At 56.5% G+C, this 16,046-nt stretch overlaps 1 protein-coding gene across 1 annotated transcript; it reads left to right on the top strand.

Moving 5' to 3' along the window:
* Positions 1-1,794: 1,794 nt before the first annotated feature.
* SERPING1 (serpin family G member 1) lies at positions 1,795-14,766 on the top strand. Its single transcript, XM_075928610.2, has 8 exons — positions 1,795-2,072; positions 2,818-2,873; positions 5,341-6,163; positions 7,907-8,044; positions 8,750-8,953; positions 9,300-9,442; positions 13,000-13,219; positions 14,030-14,766. Exons 2-8 carry the CDS (start codon positions 2,829-2,831, stop codon positions 14,281-14,283), a joined length of 1,827 nt encoding a protein of 608 aa, XP_075784725.2. The 5' UTR covers positions 1,795-2,072; positions 2,818-2,828; the 3' UTR covers positions 14,284-14,766.
* The last annotated feature ends 1,280 nt before the right edge of the window (positions 14,767-16,046 follow it).

A 16,046-nucleotide genomic window follows, 5' to 3' on the forward strand; every position in this document is an offset into this window, starting at 1 on the left:
GAAAGGGGAAGACACCAAGAGGCAGGGTGAAGGAAAGACAAATGCCAGGGGGCTAAGTGGAGACATGCAGTGGGTTTTTTTTTGTTGTTTTTTTTGCTCAATAAAAATTTTTAGCCGCATGTTTAGTATTTTTTGGGAGAGCATCCCTACTTGGGGCCCACAGCTGTTTTCTTTGGAGTAATATGGCTCTTGTTGCTTTCCAAGTTGTGCAGGCCTGTCCTATACTAAGCTCCCGAGGTCCCAGGTTCAATTCCGCTTGGTGGCAGGTACACCAGGACAGCGGAATGTGCCTGGAATGGGATTGTTCCTCATAAAACATACAGAAAAGAGAGAATCACCAAGCAGGTGAAAGTGGCTGGCTTGCTGGGGGCACCCCCCCACCACTCAGGACTGCCTCAGCCCAGAGACTCCTACTTTCTAGGCATCCTTTAGGGAGGCGGGGGGCTGAAGCTCCCTTCCCCCGAATTGCATGGGAACATTGCTGGCTGTTCCCGTCCCTCATGGAGTGAGGGGAAAGTCCACTGTTTGCTGCATTCCTTACTCTGGCTGGGGGGGTGCAGGTGGCAGAAGAACCTGGATTTGCCACAGCTGAAGGAGATGCACCCCTCCCCCAGTTGTGTCCAGTGGAGCTGCGCCAGCTACGGAGAGGTGCATCTCACCTGGGCCCAAGCTGTTGAGGTGAGAGAGTGCTGGGGTTTGTCCTCTCTCCCCAGGACTGGAATTTGTAGGAAAGCCCCATTCCCCGTGACATTCCCTTGGATGGGATGGGGCTTCTCTTGTGACACCGAGTCAGCGTTTTGCCCTTGGGCACCTGAGTTGCTCTGGAGAAGTGGGGAGAGATGGGACAACAGGGAAGCGTGTCGGGGTGGCCTGAAGAGAATCCCACCCCTTCCAAACCTGCTTGCTTTGACAGGACTCACTTGTGTGAGCGTGTGAGAGCAGGGCTAGATCCGGATCTCCATGCCACCACCATAATCTCATGGACTTCCAGATTAACATGGCGGGGTAGGGTGGGGAGAAACCTAGCACAGCAATACACCTATATGGCTCAATGTTCCCTCTAATTTTTTTCCACCCATGTGCAGAATACATTTTGTTCTGTGCACCAAGGCATGTGTGGATGTGCACCACCAATAGAACCACAGGCTACTCTGCGGGTGCTCTGCTAATCAGCGGGGTGGCATTGGAACCTCTCTTGGGTGGCTGCCCATGCGTTCAGCTTACCAGGAACACTGATGCGGCTGGGGTTTGCTGACCTAACCAGAAACATGGAGCTCCGATCCCAACAGCCACAGAGCCTCCCTGGGGCCAGCCAACCAGGACAAGGGGTTTCATGCCCTCCCTTTACCGTCCAGAAAGGGCTTAGCCCCTGGAGATGGGACCCCAGGAAGGGCCCCGGAACAGTGGGGGTGCCCAGAGCTATTGAATCAAACCCTGTATAGGATGAAAACCGCTTCAAGGAGCTGCTGCACCCCAGCTCCCCTAGTTCCAGCACCCATGGCCCGGGACGCTGCAGCCCAAGGGTGGGGAGAGGAAGCTCCACTCACTGGCACGCAGCCCAGGCCCGGTTTCCAGCTGGCACCCTGGACGGAGTTGGCCGGTTCACCCGTCCAGCTGCCGCCCACTCCCCTTCCCCCTGACTTACGGGAAATCACAGCAGGAATCAATCACCCGGAATCCTTAACGGGCCAGTGCCGGGGCCAGCCAATGGGCGCCTCCCCTCCGCCCCCCGCTCCTCCCAGCCCTCCACTGGGCCGAGAAGGCCCGGGCGCCCTCGGACACTGACTGTCCAGGGGAGCAGGTGGGGCTGGGGGCGGAAGCATGAGGCAGCTCGCAGCCCTCGCTGTGCCTCTTTTGCCCCGTCGGTTTCGCCTCTCTCCCTTCTCCAGCTGCTGCCTCTTCCTCCCGCTCCCTCAGCCTCTCGGCCCCTGCCTTGCAGCCGCAGGGGTGGGGAGCTGGGATCCCAGCATCCACACTGGCCATGTGACGAGGGATTGCGAAAGAGCCCGGAGGGGAAGACCCAGAGTCAGACTCCGAGACGGGGAAGCGGACAGGAGCACGCACCGAGAGAGGTGCGCAGGCAGACAGGCACAGGGAGAAGCGGGGAGGGCGGAGGACAGACAGACAGACACAGAGATGGGGGACAGACAGGCCAGCATGGAGGCTGGATAGGCAGAGAGAGTGGACAGACAAATGTTCAGATTGAGGGGACTGACAGGCACAGGGAGGGGGGAAGCAGACAGACAGAGGGGGCAGATGAACAGACAGACACAGAGATTGCAGGAGAGACAGGCAGGACGGACAGACAGATAGGTACAGAGGGGATGAGCAGACTGACTTGCAGAGACCAGGGGACGGACAGACAGGTAAATATGGAGGGGGTGAGCAGATCGACTTTCAGAGACCAGGGGACGGACAGACAGGTCCAGAGGGGGTGAGCAGACCGACTTGCAGAGACTGGGGGACAGACAGACAGGTCCAGAGGGGGTGAGCAGACTGACTTGCAGAGACTGGGGGACAGACAGACAAACAGGACAGACAGACAGGTATGGCGGGGATGAGCAGATCGACTTGCAGAGACTGGGGGACAGACAGAACAGACAGACTGGAGCTGAGCGGGATAGGAGTGGCCAGACAGACAGCAGCTGAGGAAGTGTAGTGGAAAGGGTGAAGCAGGCTGATGAGGGGGCCATGAGCTTTGGTGGGGTGGAGATGCGCCCCAGGGGTCCCAGCCTAGCCCCGCATGGTGGGCAGCTGGGCCAGGAAAGGGCAAAGACCGGCCGAGTTTTCACTGGCTTCTGGGCGTTGCTTTGGCAGGACTCGTCAGCATGAAGACCTGGCTGATCCTCGTGTGGCTGGTGATGTTCGCAGGCGTGAGTCCATCCTTGGCACTGGGGGAGCAACCTTCTTCCTGGGGAGGGGGAGGTTTAACCCGCTGAGTGCTGGAGATGAACGCTCCAGTGTCCCCTGGGGCTGGAGTTACAGAGGTCCAGAGCACTGGGGACAAGCGCTGAAATCCAGGGAGCTGTGGGCAACCCACAGTCCTGAAAGTCAGCTCCCAAGTGGGCAGAGCCAGGCTCCCACACAGTACATAGCCAGGCCCAGGGACTGATCTGAGTCATGGATCCGCTGCCCTAGTGCCACCACATGCCTACCTGAGGCCGCTTTGCCTGGGGAATAGGTAGGACTCAGACCCAGGACCCCCATCACAGAGTCCAACTCCAGCTCTGTCACCTGGCATCCCAGTGGGCACAGCTTAGCATGCTGAGTCCTTGCCCAGTCCTGCCCCAAATCCTGGCATACACTGCAGCAGCCTGGGGGCTGCTCTACGCCAACTGGTAAGTGCCCATCTGGGGACAATCAGCTCTATGGACATGGGGAGTGTTTGGTTTATTGAACCTCCAAAGCAATTGACAAAACCCACAATTTTCTTTCATTTTTTTTGTCTGCATTTTTCTGCAAAACCTTTTGGGTTTTTCTTAACCAAAAGAAAAAAAATAAATTCCATGTTTGGCCACCAAAGCCAGACCATTTTCTCAACATGTGGGGGTTTAAAACACTAGAAACCTGAACGTTTTCACCTGCTTGGGCAAAAATTTTAGGATTTATTGAAAATCTTCCACTTGAAATGTTCCTTGTTTTCATTGCTAAAAACTGGAACGTTTTCTGAGATTTCATGTGTTTAAGCAAAAACTGATAATGGGGTGGGGGGGGGGAGAAAGATGGTGTTTGGTGACTGAAAATGTTTTGCTGTTTGACTGCTGGAAAGCAAAAAAAAAACTTCAGCCAGTTGGGCAAAAATATTTGCTGTCCCTGAACATTTTCACCTGAACCCTGAAATGTTTCAGTTCTCGATGGCTGAGAACGGAAAAACTGGATTTTTAACCTCCTCGAAATATCATCCCTCACACCAGAAATGTCCATGTTGATGAAAAAGCCATTTTGGGTTGAAAAAACATTTTGAACAAAGAATAGTGACCAGAGTGGTGTGCTCTGGTCACGCCTGCTCCCCCAGAGCTCCGCCTCCCAGAAACTCCACCTCCTGGGAAATTCCCTGTAGCTCCGCCCCTTGGAGATTTTCCCAATCAGCTGAAGCTCCCTCCAGCTGGGGAGATTCAGGCAGTTCCTGAGTGGCATGGGGCAGTGAATCTCCCTTAGCTTGTACCAGATTCAGTCCCCCTTGATGCTGCTTTGTATATCGTGCCCCAAAGCCCATCAGACCCCTTAGGCGTTGGGTCTCATTTATCTGATGAAGCCTTCTCCTTTCCTCTGTGGTGTTGGCAGGATGGGCTCCGGGGTGATGGGGGGGGGAAGGCTCACATGCCACACAAATGCCTTGTGGGAGAGGGGCAAGGAGCCAGCAGCTGGCAAGGCCAGAGCATCTGCTCTTCCAGCCTCGCTGCCTGGGAGAGCAGGAGGTGCTACCCAGGATAGTCCCTCTCCCCCACTCCCAGGTAGTGGGATGCGGAGGGAGAGTCCTTAACATGCATGGTGCCCTATAGGTGAGGGAACAGGAGACGGCCGCTCCACAGGGCAGAGGGGGCTGCGCTTAGGGCTGTAGGGGCGGGAGCAGGACAGGGAGGCAGAGGCCTGGGAATTGGGGGGGATGCTGCAGCCCCCCCACATATCATATGAGTTCCTGACTGTCAGCCCCACGCCCAGGGTGCTGGCTGAAGTGCCCGTATTACCAGCTGCAGTCCCTGGTACCCAGCCTCATGTCTGGGGTCCTGGCTACCACCTGCATCAGCCCCCAGCCCTGTCGGGGTTGCCCCTCCCGGAGGCATGGCCCTGCTTCCAAGCCCAGCAAGTGGGAGCGGGGGCGTGGCGGCTGGGCTCAGCCCACGAGGGTTCCGGGACATGGGACTGGCTGCCAGAGCCGGTGCTACCCACACCTGGCTGTCCCATCCTGGCAGCAGTGGGCCTAGCATACACCGCACTCAGCTGCCTAGGATAGCACAACCTGTGGGACCCCTGGTGTCCCAAATGGAGTGCCCTGTGAGGCGCCGTATTCTGTGTGCACCTAAGGATGGCGCTGGGGGAGGAGGAGACGCTGCCCAGGACACAGCCCCCTTCCCTCACCAGGTAAAAGGGATGGGGAAGGGCAAGGTTAGGGAGAGTATGTGGGCCCAGGGATAGGGGTGGCTCAGGGAGGAGTCACATGGGGGGGAAGGTCACATGGCCGGTGCCCCCCTTGTGTCCCTCCCCAACAGTCGCCTAGGAGGGGATAGGAGATGCCAGCGCCCTGCTGCGACATTCCCCTCACAAGCTACTAGCCTCGACACCAGAGGCAGTGAGGAGGCCAACAAGGGGACCCACCTTCTGCCCTGTGCCCACCAACAGGATGTGACTGGTCAAGAAGGAGTGTCAATGGCTCCGGGCAAGGGAGCAGATGATGGGGGAGAGATGAAGGTGCAGGAGACCCAGCAGGGGCTGCTGCAGGAGGAGCTGGGGAGAGAGGAGCCCACAGGCTGCCTTGCTGCCTCCAGCAGGACAGAGGGAGATAGGAAGGCTGATTTTGCTGCTGGCAAGCAGGGCCTGAAAGAGGTCCCTGAGAAACAAGTAATGGAGGACAGGAGTACCACAGAGCCAGTCAAGAAGCTAGACAAGGAGCCAGACAAGAAACCAGACAAGACAGATGAGGAACCAGCCAACAAGCCAACCGACGAGTTGGCCAACAAGCCAACCGATGAGTTGGCCAACGAGCTGGCCAACAAGCCAACCAATGAGTTGGGCAACAAGCCAACCAATGAGCCAGCCAACAAGGCAGCCAACGAGCCTGCCAACAAGCCAACCAATGAGCCAGCTAGTAAGCCAGCCAATGAGGCAGCCAACGAGCCAGCCAATGAGCCAACCAACAAGCCAACCAACGAGCCCACTTGCGAGCCAACCAGCAAGCCAACCAGTGAACCAACCAACAAGCCCACTACAGCACCCTCCACTGAAACCCCTACAGTGTCCGTCACAGTGCCCCAGCGGTGCCCACCCAGTGACCCCTGGGGCAGCTGTAGGAACGACTCCAAGGAGGAGAGCCACAGGGTGGCAATGGCGCTGACTGATTTTGCACTGAAGTACTATTCGAAAGTGGCCAAGACACACGGCACCGACTCCAACGTGGTCTTCTCGCCTCTCAGCGTGGCCGTGGTGCTTTCTCAGCTCTTGCTGGGTAAGGGCAGTGCACGCACAGTCAGCGCAAACACGGGTGCAGCTAGCTCACACATCTATGTCACACATACACCCATCGCGCAGATCCACAGCCGTCACGCATGCATCCGTCACACATACACCCATCGCGCAGATCCACAGCCGTCATGCACGCATCTGTCACACATACACCCATCATACAGATCCATAGCTGTCATGCACACACCCGTCACACATACACCCATCATGCATACCTATACACATCCCATGACACATACCCATCGCGCAGACCCACAGCCATTGCACACACACTCTGTCACGAATGCACCTATCGCACACAAACCCCCAACTATCATGCACACACCCCATCACATATATACTCATTGTGAAGACCCACAGCGCGCGCGCTCTCTCTCTCTCTCACTCACACACACACACACACACACACACACCCCTGTCATGCATACAACCATTACACATCCACACAGCCATCACATACTTACCTATCATGTGCCCACCCACCTACATAACCATCATACCGGAACTCAGCATTCACATGCAACCATCACACTTACACGCATCACACATACACAAAGCCATCACATCCACACATGTCCACCCATCACACAAACACCCATCACAAACAACCCCTTCAGACACACAACCCCGCACCCACCCACCTAGAGTGCACACACTTCTGCCACACACAGTGCACACAAAAGTCATACCCATGCCCATCACACATGCACGCCCATTACACATGCTCACAAAGAGCCTCCATACACCCATCATGTGCACACACCCATCGCACATGCTCATTCTTCAAACATACAAAACCATTACACATAAACACCCACCTTGTGAGCACACACAGCTGTCACACACCCGCATCGTGCACTAACTCACCTATCACCCACAGCCATACACACATCGCACTCACAGCCATTGCATACACACCTAGCTGTCAGACACCCCTCACGCAGACCCAGAGAACCGTCACTCACCCAACCAACTGACAGACAGTCATTGAGCATACAGCCATCAGACACGTACACCCACACATGACAAGCATAAACATCCACAGGCATGCACAGACATGCACCACCCTTGTGTGTACATGCCCCCCCTGCGTGCGCACAGCGATTAAACACACACCTAGCGTGTGCACAGCCATTGCATGCACCAACACAGCCACTCCACCCACGCACAACCACCGTGAATGTGCACACATCCACACACCGCCATTACACAAGCCCACGCACAGCCACCTGGCACCTACCCATGCAACCACTGCGCACACAAACCCACCGCACCCACACACAGCCTGTTGCACAACTATCGCACACGCTCAGCCTCACAAACGCAGCCATCGCTCACAAACCCCCATCACACACACCCCTTCGCTCACCCCTCTGCCACCATTCCTCCCCTACTCACCCCCATATGGAGAGGCCATGGCAAGTTCTGCCTCCCCGGGGGGGGGAGCCCTGAGACTCTTCTCCCATGGGCCAGGGCACCCCTGCAGGGTGGCTGGGATGGGCTGTTCCCAATGGTCCTGGCAGCCCCTGATGAGAAAGGGAGGCCTGGCTAAGCAAGGAAACCCCAGCCCAGGCAACTGCAGGAGGATGAGTCCCCAGCCTAGCTCCTCATGCTCCCCACACAACCATTCTACCAGGCCAGACCCCCGGCAGGCGAGGCCCTTGCCCCTGTTCCCAGCCCTCCCAAACCTCCCCCGCCCACCTGTGTCCTTGTCTTTCCCATGCAGGGGCCCGGGATGAGACCAAAATGAGGCTAGAGACCATCCTCTCCTATCCCTCCGACCTCCTCTGCGTCCACGCGCCGCTGCGGCACCTCCTCAAATCCCAGGCCTTTGTCTCCACCTCGTTGCTTTTCTTCCGCCAAGGTGAGTGGGCGGTGGGGCTTCCCGCGGGCACTCAGGCCAGCATGGAAACGCCAGGGCTCTCCTCTGCCACACGCAAGAGTTCAGGGAAGGAGGTATGGTCCTGGCAGGAGGCCTCAGGGGGCGCTGTTGCACCAAACTGTACAAGCTTATTTTTTAAGCACGCGAGCAAGTGTTCAGGCTTTGGAGACATGCTGCGTTGCTGTTAGTTTTGTGATGCCGCTTCTTTTGGGGAGGAGCTGTTACAAATGGCAGCAGGGATTAGCTTGTGGGCTCTTTGAAACTACCCCCTACATTCCCTTGAGATACCCGGGGCCTCCCCCCCCCCCCCAGCACAATATCTGAGTCTCTAAGGATACGCTCCCTCTGTCCCACATCCTCCACTCCCTTGCCCCTCCTGACAGACCCACCACTGCAGTACATGCTGCGATAGTGTCAATACCCACATTATCTGCTCATGGTTTCCCCTGCAAGGCCCCACCATCCAATGCTGCTCAGGAGGAGGCGGGATTTACGGATGGGGAAACTGAGGCACGGGACAGGGCGAGGGGTTCTAATGTCCTGCGGTCAGGAAGCGGGTTCCTGGCGGGGTGAGGGGGTAGGAGGGAGGTGAGGTTTGCATTGCCCAGGTGATTGAGGGGGGTTTGAGGGCTTCACAGGGCCGCGGTGGCAGTGGTTTCCTCCTCCCCTTGCCTTCCTGTCCTGCAGACCTGTCCCTGAACGATGCCTTCCGCAAGCAGCTGAAGAGCTTCTACAACATCGAGGCCCAGTGGCTCACTGGCAACGAGACCCAGGATCTGCGGAAAGTCAACAAGTGGGTGAAGGACGGGACCAATGGCAAGATCGAGGAGCTGCTGAAGGAGCTGGAACCTGACGTCCAGCTGATGCTGATCAACGCTATCTATTTCCAAGGTAAGGGAGGGCGCATTGCGCCGCGCCGTGCCCAGGACCCGCTCCCCTGCCCTCCATACCCTCTCCAGAAACTTGGGTTCCTTGGGCCCTCCCGCCCCCATACACACGCATCGAGGGACACATTCCCTCTGCTCCCTGACAGAGCCCCCCTGTCCCTTTGGGACCTCCCTCTCAAGGTATCTGAGCCCCCAAGGAGCCCACCTTAACCTTCCTGCCCCTGGGGACTCCTCGGCCGCCCATCCCCCCCCAAGCCTCCCGCCCAGGACTCCTCTGGGATACCCCCCCTTTGACACACCTGCACAGTGGACGCCTCCCGGCTCCCTCTCCCTGCCCTCTCACCCTCCAGCCAAGTGGAAGACCACCTTTAAAGTGAAGAACACAATGAACGAGATGTTCTACCGCCCGGGCAAGAGCCCAGTCCAGGTGCCCATGATGACCAGCAAGAAGTACCCGCTGGCCTCCTTCAGTGACCCCAGCCTGAAGGCCAAGGTAACCTCCCTCCCGCGGGTGCTCTGTGCCACACCTCTCCGCTCTGGGCCCCTGCTTTGCTCCAAGAGCAGCTCCATTTTCCCTCCTCCTCTCCCCTTTCTCCTTGTCCTCTCCCTCCCACCTCCTCCATAATGGCACTTAGCACCGTGCCCTGCACCCCCCCCTTCCCACACTCCCCTCCCCACATGTCCCCTGCTTCCCTCCCTCCCTCCCTCCCAGGTGTGGCGGGTGATGTAGACAAGGGAAGGCATTGCTTTCCCGCAGCTGCCTATGCTTCCCAGCCGCCTGGGAGGGGCTAGGGCTGCAGCCCCAGCCTCCCCCCCCCCCCCCCCCCCCCCGGGCAATAAAAAAGTTGTTGAGCTGGGGTTGGGAGGGGCTTTGCTGGGGCGGGGGGAGGGGAAGGTTGTGAAGGGGCATGGTCTTGGGGAAGGGGTGTGGCTTAAGGCAGAAGGGGCGGAGCTTCGGCTGCCTCCGCAGCTGGGCCTTCACCCACTAGCCATCCTCTCTCCCCTGCATCTCAATGGAGTGAAGCCAGCATCTCAGAATAGCAGGCCCAAGGTGCGGGTGAGGCCTGGGCATCTCAACTCAAAATCGCCAAGAACCCTGGCTCCACTGTGGCCAGGTCGAGTCATTGCCTGGGGAGTGTTTTCTCCAGCAGAGCACTAGTTCTGCATGGAAGGCGCCCGGTATGGGGGCTGGGGTAAGACCCTAAGGACAGTGGCCAATATGACAACCGCAAGTCCTTGTTGTCTCCAGCGTTAATTGCTGAGCTGGTCCCGGGCCGGCTTCAGACAGGCTGCGGCTCTGAGCGATGTCAAGTTTAAAAGGCCCCTGTAGCATTACTAAAACACGGGTATTGTTCCAACAGAAAGGACAACCCACTCCGAAATACTAAAGCTTCATATTTGCATATATACAGGCATCTAGGTGAGGAGGCAACTAAAAACTAGTATTTCTTTTCTAATTTAGAGGCTCATCATAATCTGAGGCCCTAATAGGGTTGCCAGATGGTTTAACAAAAAATACCGACCCCTCACTCTCCCCAAAAAAATGCAAGGAAAAATTTTGTTGAGGAAAAAAAAAAAAGGCCACAGGAAAAGTTGTTGAGCAAAAAAAAAAAAATCCCAGGCTACTCCCCGCTCCCTCCCCCGCCCTAGCCAGCGCAAGCTGTGCTACATGTCCCAAGTGGCCTTCCATTGGGCCTCGGGGAAAAAATAGAAAATAATTTTTACTGGACAGAAGGCGCAAATACTGGGCTGTCCGGTTCAATACTGGACACCTGGCAACCCTAGGACCTAAGCTGTCCTAGGGTTGCATCTTACTTCATTTGTGTAGAAATCCGGCACTGGCCTAGTCCCAAAACACCAAGATATTTTGGTGAGAAATGTCGAAAAAGATGTGTTTCCCTCATGATTTTAGGCAATATATTTCTCAGAGATTTTGCTGCTGGTGGGAGGTGTGGTTTGTTTGTTTGGCCTTGACTTTTATAAAAGAGAAAGTAACAATTTTTTTTTTCAGCAGTTCAGAGTGGGGTTTTTTTACTGTTGTTAAAAGCAAACCAGTTTTCAGCTGGAAAAAAAATTGAGTATAATACTCTAAAAACAATTGGATTTTGTTTAGAAGGAAAATCGGTTTCTGGAAAGACTTTTTTTTTAATTGTTTTTCATTAAGAAAGAAAATAATTGGTTTTGGGGTAGAAAGTAAACATGTTTTTGGTAAGAAAAATACTCTTAAGTGCTTTTGTTTAAAATCAGTTTTCCAGTAGAAAAAGAAAAGAAGTTGTTTTTTAGGGAAAAATATTTCAGTAAGAAATAAATCTGTTTTTTGGTTCAAGTAAAACCGGTTTTGGTTAAAAAAACAAACAACCAAACCAGTTTTACGTTTTAAAAAGTGGATTTTTTTCTGTTTTAAACACATTTTTAATTGATTTTGGCAAAAAAAAAATTGTCTTTCAGTTTTAAAAAAAATCAGTTAGTGGGAAACCCTTTGGCTTTTGAAACGTGAAACCGTTTACTGGGAAAGGTTCCTTTCCACTCTATTGTTCCAAAAGATGTCCGGCAGGAAGTTTTGGAGGAAACATGCTTGAAAAATGCCGGCAGACTTTGGAAAACAATGTTTTGCCAACAGCCACCATGGGCCTCAGGGCAAGGTGGGTGGGAGGCCTGGCTCTGTCTCCCCAGAAGGGGCAGGACTTTAGGTGGAAGGGGCAGGGTTGAGGGCAGCCAGCCCTTAGCACTGCCTAGACAGCGGTGTGCACGCAGCCTTCAGAGCTGCACAAAGTGGGGCTCCCATGGCAATTCAAAGAGGCCAGGAGTTCTAGGCCTCTTTGAATCTCTGGGCCCTAGGGCAATTTCTGCCTTTGCCCCTCCCCTTCGGCGGGCCTGTGCCAGGCATGGAGCAGGGTGGGATGAAGAGTGGGAAAGGAAGGAAAAGGGTGGCCCATTCCCTAGCTCACAGGGGCTGCATCTGGTGAAGCAGGGCAGAGATGGGCACGAGGCCTGATTAGAGATGCCAACTTCCTATTCGCCAACACCGAACACCCCTTCCCCCAAGCCCTGCCCCTTCCCCAAGCCCCGCCCCTTCTCTGAGGCCTCGCCCCCGCTTACTGCCTCCCCCCTCCCTCTGTTGCTCACTCTTCCCCACTCACCATCTCCAGGCTGGCGCAGGGAATCGGGGTGTGTGGCGGGAGGGTGCAGGCTCCATGGGGGCTGGAAATGAAGAGTTCAGGGGGTAGGAGAGGGCTCCAGGCTAGGGTAGGGGGTTGGGGGGCAGGGTGAGGGCTTTGGCCTGGGGTGTGGGCTCTGGAGTGGAGGTGGGGATAGGGGGGTTCAGGGTGCAGGAGGAGACTCTTTGCTGGGGCAGGGGTTCAGGATGTGGCCAGGGGGTGAGGCCAGGGATGAGGCCAGGTGTTTGGGATGCAGGATGGGGCTCTGGGCTGTGGCAGGCAGGTGGGCGGGGGTGAGCTCTGGGAGGGGTTTTGGCGGGGGCAGTAGCTGGGGGGCTGGTCCTGGTGGCACTTATTGCTGCTCCCAGGAAGCTCCCTGGTCCCTGCAGCCTCCCCCCCCCCCAAAGTGTAGGGAGGCTCCGGGTGCTTCTCATGCTTGCAGGTATCACCTCTGCAGTTCCCATTGGTCGTGGTTCCCAGCCAATGGGATCTGAGAATGCGGCACTCAGGCAGAAACAGTCAGCCTAGGGGCCGCAGGCAGTGGGGGCTGCTTCTGGAGCCAGGGCTAGGAGGGAGGCTGCCTTTGCACTCGTCTCCTAACAGCTTGGTCAGTGGTGCCAGACGGAGCCACCAATATCCCTCTTCCACTGGGAGTTCGGTTGAAAACCAGGCACCTGGCAACCCTCAGCCTGCTCCCTGGCTATCCAAAACCACAGACAGTGGCACAATGATGGTTCACGCCCATGGGTGGCTTGGAGGCCTCCATGAAAGGATGCCAAGAACAGGGGGATGGGGCAAGGGTGCCCAAAGGGATAGATGGGAGAAGGGGCATTCAATCCGGGCTCAGGCAAGCCCGCAGCACAGAGAGGACTTTGTGTTGTCCTCTCCCAAGGTTGGCCGGCTGAGGCTGTCCCACAGCATGAGCCTGGTGGTCATGGTGCCTGAGCACTCCTTCAATTCGCTCGCCGAGATGGAGAAGATGCTGACCAGAGAGACCTTCACTGCGGTGGTGAAGAAGCTGATGGACTCCCCCTTAAAGCCCACCGTGGTGAGCCTGCCCAGATTCAAGCTGGACAGCTCCCAGGACCTCATGGACATCCTGGGGCAGATAGGTAAGGATGGAGCTGGGCGAGTGGCAGATGGGGGGCCCATGGGGAAGGGGTGTGGGGGGAGAGGCAAGAGAGCCCGCTCCCCCTCTGGACAAGAAGGGAGTCAGAGCAGCGGTGTTGGGTTGTGACCTCACTTCCTGAAGAGGAATGGATGAGCAATGATGTCATTTCCTGAGGGATCTGAGGGGCAGCATCAAGACCTATTTTCATGGCCGATCCCTCACACTGGTGTCTATTGGGTCTAAGAAACCAGTGGATACACCATCAGGGCAGGGGTGTTGGGTTGTGACATCACTTCCTGGAGGGGAATGCAGCCTCCTGGTTCGGAGTGACCCGTTTCCTTACTGGTCTATCCCCATAATGTCCAACCAGTTCTGAAGCAATAGCCACTATAGCAGCTACTGCTATGGCAAACCAGCCACATCCAACCGGCCAAACAGCCCCATATGGCAAGTGACTCGTGTGGTAGACACCACGGGTCTATCCCATGTCTGCTGGACACGTGAGACCGCTGGATGGAGCATGGACGACTCGTTCCGAGTGACCTGTCTCCGTGGCTGAGCCATCACGCCAGTGTCTTGCAGCCATCAGGCCTTTTGGTTCTGAGTAGCCTGTTCCGACAGCTGATCAGTACCGTGTCCATTGGTCCCACCAGACCAGTGGGAATATCATGGGCTCCCCTGGCTCCGAGTGGCCCATCTCCTTGGCTGATCTCTGGCCCAGGGTGTCTACCTGGGGGTCTCCAGGATTGGGGCAGCCTTTTGAGCACAAGAGGGTGGCTACTACCTCCTCCCTGCTCTGTCCCTTCTCCAGACTACGGCATTTTCTTCGATGCCAACCTGTGCGGCATCTCAGAGGCAGAGGATCTGGCGGTGACAAACGCCCAGCACCGGGCCGTGCTGGAGCTGAACGAGGAAGGGGTGGAGGCCGCGGCCGCCACGGCCATCTCGGTGGCCCGCACCGCCTGGGTCTTTGAGGTGCAGCAGCCCTTCCTCTTCGTGCTGTGGAACGACGAGCACAGCTTCCCTGTCTTCATGGGCCACGTCAGCGACCCCAGCAGAGTGTGACCCAACCCCCTCCGCGCCCGGCGCCCCAGGTACCGGCCCACAGAGCACCACTTGGCTCTGACGCTTTGGTGGGGAGAGTGCATGGCCCTGACCTACTTGGTAAAGCACTTGGAGATCTGTCGATGAGTCCGGGATGATTATTATCTCTCCATGCATCCCCAGTACGTAGCCGCTGTCTAGCTCGCTCCCAGGCCTCCTCCCCTTCATTGCCACAGTCTGCTCCCCCTCCCTTTCCTCCAATTCTTTTAGAAGCTGGATTTTTCTTCTACCTCCCTTCCTCTTCTCCTCTCGCCCTCTATATCACCAGACAGACTTTTCTGGCTGTAGCCTGTGACCATCCCACCCATCACGGACACAGACCTTCTGAAAGGTACCGGGAAGAGCTGACCGGTTGGGGGTCCCTTCCACGAATCCCCTTGACTCTGCCCCTCTCCCAGCACCTGCCATGTCTTGCAACAGTAAATAAAGTCTGAACACATCGGGGTCCTGGTCTCTTCTTCTCCCGCCTGCAGCCAGCCAGGCCGCGTTAGGGTAAATGGTAGAGAAGGGCAGGGGTGGGGGTAAGCCCACTGATCCGATTACCTCGCTGGGCAATTAAGGTGACGCAAGGATGAATAACGCTGTGGGGGATCTTTACCTAGATGTGGTTACCCCTGTTCCCCTGGAAGGGTTCGACTGGTGGATTTCCTAGGCTGGAATGACCTTCTACATGCTTATAACTAAGATACCTTGTAATGGCAGCAGATCCCCTCTCCCCGCACTGCCCTCCCACCCTGCTCCATCCCTCTTCTCACTAGGGCAGGGGTCACCAACCAGTCGATCGGGATCTACTGGTAGATCATGGAGCCTCTGACAGGGGATCCTGACTGGTTTGGCCAAGACACTCGCATTTCCGCTGCCCCTCCCCACCACGGCTGTGCCTCTCCTTCCCTTTGAGCTGCCCTGCTCCCCACCCCCTGCATTAGCCTCCTGCTTACTGTACAGGGCAGGGAAAGGAGAGGAGGGGACACTGATGTCAGGGTGCCCCCTCCCACCCTGTGTTTTATCTCCACAGAACGGACTGGGGGAGAGGAGGGTACAACAGGACTTGGGATGGAGTTTGCTGGCTGCCTTAGAGAGTAGTGCAAGGCTGAGCCCACCTTAGCCCCACTGCACCACCACCCAGGAGCCACCTGTGATAAGCAGTGTCCAGTTGCAGCCAGAATCCTGAACTCCTGTCCCAGTTAAGAACCCCCTCCTACACCCCAAGCTCCTTGGGCCCAAACTCCCTTACAGAGCCTGTCCCCTGAACCCCTTCCTACACCCCAATTCCCTGCCCCAGGCTCAGCTCAGGGCCCCTCCCACGCTCCAAATCCCTGAGCCCAAGACCAGAGCCTACGCCCCAACCCACTGCGCTTGCTTGATGTAAAGGGAGACTGGGGAGCGGACGGAGTGAGCAGGAGCAGGACCTCGGAGAAGGGGCACATCGGAGGTGGGTCAAGGGTGTTGGTGACCCCTGCACTAGGGCATTTAGCACCTATCCCATGGGCCCCACCCAACCCTCCATAGTCCACACCCAATAGTCACCTGACAGCTGGTGTGTGTCCCACATCAGCCCGGCCTTACTCAGAAGCAGGGGTGGGGGCTAAGCATAGTCCTCTGTGGGATATCAATCAATCCAGCCAATCGACATGTTGCATGCAAATGAGCCAACGGGGGGGGGGGAGGAGCTAACGCTACACAAAAGTCACAGGAATAGAAAAGGCGTGTGTTTTATTTAAAAA

Source organism: Pelodiscus sinensis, chromosome 5, assembly GCF_052426305.1.
Source record: "Pelodiscus sinensis isolate ZL-2025 chromosome 5, ASM5242630v1, whole genome shotgun sequence".
In the NCBI taxonomy this organism is placed as follows: Eukaryota; Metazoa; Chordata; order Testudines; family Trionychidae; genus Pelodiscus; species Pelodiscus sinensis.